We start from the raw sequence: 3,201 nt of genomic DNA, 5'->3' as shown, positions 1-3,201 counted from the left end.
TTATTTTCACTTGTATGACGGACACATTCGTACGGTACACGCGTCCACAGATCCTCACAGCACTTTCCCGACATTGCTCAAACTCACATTTGGGTAGCGGTCCCGTTATAAAACCCGGAGCCAGAGGGTCTCATGTTAGTGGACTTTAAAGTTTAAAACTTTCTTGTGTTGACAGTAGAGTTTACTGCCGGCTCGTCGGTGATTGTGTAACGGTGATGCGCAAAATCCACAAGACAAAGTTTGGCAACACAGACGAAGAGGATTTGTGGGTGTTAAAAAAGGGAGATTTTATTTTATTTTATTTTTTTATTATTTAAAGAAAAGTAAAAGTTCGGTTGAAGTTTGAAGGACATGGCCGAGGGAGATTACTACACCATGGGGAACCGACAGAGGTTTCCCAGGGACCTGTTTGGAGAGTCGCCCTTCAGGGATCAGTCACCGTTCCGGGATCAGCTGGCGACCCGGTTTATTGACGAGGACTTCGGGATGCCTTCGTTCCCCGATGAGCTAGCAATGGACTGGCCAGGTTGGGCTAGGTCGGGCCGGCTCAGCTCACACCTCGGTTCGTCGTCCTTCAGCGGTTCTTTACGTTCAGATTTCCCCCAGCGCCATTCCACCGGAGGCCCGGCTATGTACAGCGGCAGGTACGGTGAGCTCAGCTCCAGGAGCTCCCCCACCACCATCGCCACCACCACCAGCGAACCCTGGAAGGTTTGTGTCAACGTCCACAGCTTCAAACCAGAGGAGCTCCACGTGAAGACGAGGGAAGGCTTCGTGGAAGTGTCAGGTGAGTCCCGGTACGGGTCCTCCGTGATCCTCCGGGGACACGAAGGGAAACTTGACTTATGACAGCTGGTGATTGTGTGGCTGATGATAAATGACTGGAAGGACAACAGCTCACAATGATATGAGAAATAGTTCAGTTTTATTTTTAGAGCACTTTCAAAAGCGGCTGCTGCTGCCGTCCACAGTGTATTTAGAGCCGGGGCAAGTGGCGACACCAAGGTCAGACATGGACGTTGTTTTCGTAAACGTCAAACAAATAAAACCGTTAACCTTTTAGTGTAAGAAAATCATAAAAGGTCCGAGTTTTTTATGTCACTTTTTAGGGCTAATATCATTCCACGGTGGGAGGACATCTAGTACATTAAAGAACATCTATATACGTATACCCAGGCCGAAGTTCTAGAAAGTTATAATACAGAATAATAGTTTCAATAACCGTTTCAAATTTTGCTTTTTAACTGTGTTGCTATATTTTAACAGACCTCCTCCCTCCCAAAAAATAAAATAAAAGTTTTGCTAAGTCACATTAACAAGTGACAGCTAAGAGGGAGAATATATATTCGGAACATAACGCTCATTTTACGCTAGCGGTTAGCCAGTGTCGTCAGTTTGTGCTAGGGCTCAACAGAAACGTTTATGGTTGTTAATTGCTTTTACAATACTATTAATTGTTTTCAACAATTCCGATTTTTATCATCTCTATCTATAATTTTGAAACGCAGCCTGACATTTAGTGAAATAAATTCACTTTTGGGCTACAACATTATATAAAAAATATATTTCTCATCTGGTTAAAATGTTTGTGAAATTACTATGCAGTACTGATTTATACTTTTTAGTACTGTGGTCTTCAACAGAGGGTCCACAAAATGTACTGCTCGGGGTCTTGAAATTTTCAGTCAACCAGACAAATAATAATAATAAAAAAACCTTTTAAATAAAATTATTAATATATGAACCTGTGTGTTATTTAAAATGTATGTGTCACACTACAAAACTAGTTTTTTACAGTACACATGACAGGTAGCCTAACTACTGTAGTATTTCAGATAGGTTTAGGTTTAAGGCAGTACATTTTTACAGTTTGTCTCCACCTAATATTAACGTTAATCTTTGGTTTTATTTTATCAATGAGTTTTTTACATGCATATTTTTATACAATATGTCTAAATGAGTCAAATAAACAGACAAATGTGGACAAAACAATTCATTCATATACATTAGTAAAAAATATTTTATGTAGAACCTTAAATACTGTATAATATTTCAAAGACTCTTAATCTTATTCCTAATCTGCAGTGACCAGCAACAAAATCCTGTCTCTCACTAATACAGCAGATTGAAAGCAGAGCCGCTCAGATCTCTGTGTGATAGGACCGTTTCACTAATCGCGAGTCTTGACATGAAAAAGCTGGACAGACTTAAGGGACTGGGAGTAGAACGTTGGCAGGCAGATCCTCAAGCTTAAACACCTGTTTCAAATTCCTGGAGGTTTACTCCCACCTCCTGCTCCACTCACTTCACTGCAGCTTGATTTAGAAATGAGACAGGCTTTGTGTCAACAGTCTCTGTTTACTTGTACATGTACTGCCTTTAAACGCCACAGAGAATATTCTGGAAGTTGGGCCTCGCTCACAGTGACCTGTGCTGCATATTTGTACAGTATATCGGTGTCACGATGGTGTCAGTCACTTATTATGACAATAACAAAGAGGAGCAGCTTCCTTACTTCACATTCCTCCACGTACTCACAGAGGAATAACAATTCCAGGGTAACCCTTTGGGGTGGTAGACAGAGAGGACAGCGGCCCGGCCCACACCAAGTTTTTTATAAACCCACCTCTGGTATGTTAGTACATTTGGGTCATTCGCTCAGCGCCATCTTGGTACTGCCTGTCTACAATGACTCGACCTTTTACTCTGAACATGTGACGGTGGTGGGGGACGGAGGGTCATGGTGGGTTTAATGAAGATGGTTAAAGGGTTTAAGGGTTAAACATGTAAAGTTAAAATAACTGTAAAGTGGTAACTGCTCCTCCGGGGGAGCAGTATTGGAACCTCATGACTTATAATATTAATATTCTCTGTTTTAGTCTAGTTATTCAGTGCGAGACAATTGAGCGTTTTTTTGTTTGTTTTTTTTTTACAAAAACGACACAAGAAAGTTACAAAAATCGCACCATGGGAAGCGCCCCTGGCCAACAATAGTAGCATACTATAGATTGAGTACCACTAATTTAGATCAATTAAGAAATTCCACCCCTCCTTGAACCGCAACCTTAACGTGGTGGAGGGGTTCAAGTATCCGAATTAACCTAGGAGCTATGTTGTCGGGGGCTTAATGCCCCTGGTAGGGTCTCCCAAGGTAAACAGGTCCTAGACGACAGATCAGACAAATAGCGGTTCAAACCCCCC

The 3,201-nt window shown here is 41.9% G+C and overlaps 1 protein-coding gene across 1 annotated transcript in view; it reads left to right on the top strand.

Annotated features, from left to right (window-relative positions):
- The window catches only part of LOC103396884 (heat shock protein beta-8-like), an 18,830-nt gene continuing 15,629 nt past the window's right edge, over positions 1 to 3,201 (top strand). Inside the window, exon 1 of the mRNA XM_008335129.3 lies at positions 1 to 787. Within this exon, the coding sequence (XP_008333351.1) occupies positions 352 to 787 (436 nt within the window). The 5' untranslated portion in view covers positions 1 to 351. The remainder of the gene's footprint in view (positions 788 to 3,201) is intronic.

This window comes from Cynoglossus semilaevis, chromosome W (genome assembly GCF_000523025.1).
Source record: "Cynoglossus semilaevis isolate Cse_v1.0 chromosome W, Cse_v1.0, whole genome shotgun sequence".
Classification (NCBI taxonomy): domain Eukaryota; kingdom Metazoa; phylum Chordata; class Actinopteri; order Pleuronectiformes; family Cynoglossidae; genus Cynoglossus; species Cynoglossus semilaevis.
The sequence above is the reverse complement of the archived record's forward strand: the minus strand, read 5'-3'. Positions and strand labels throughout refer to the sequence as shown.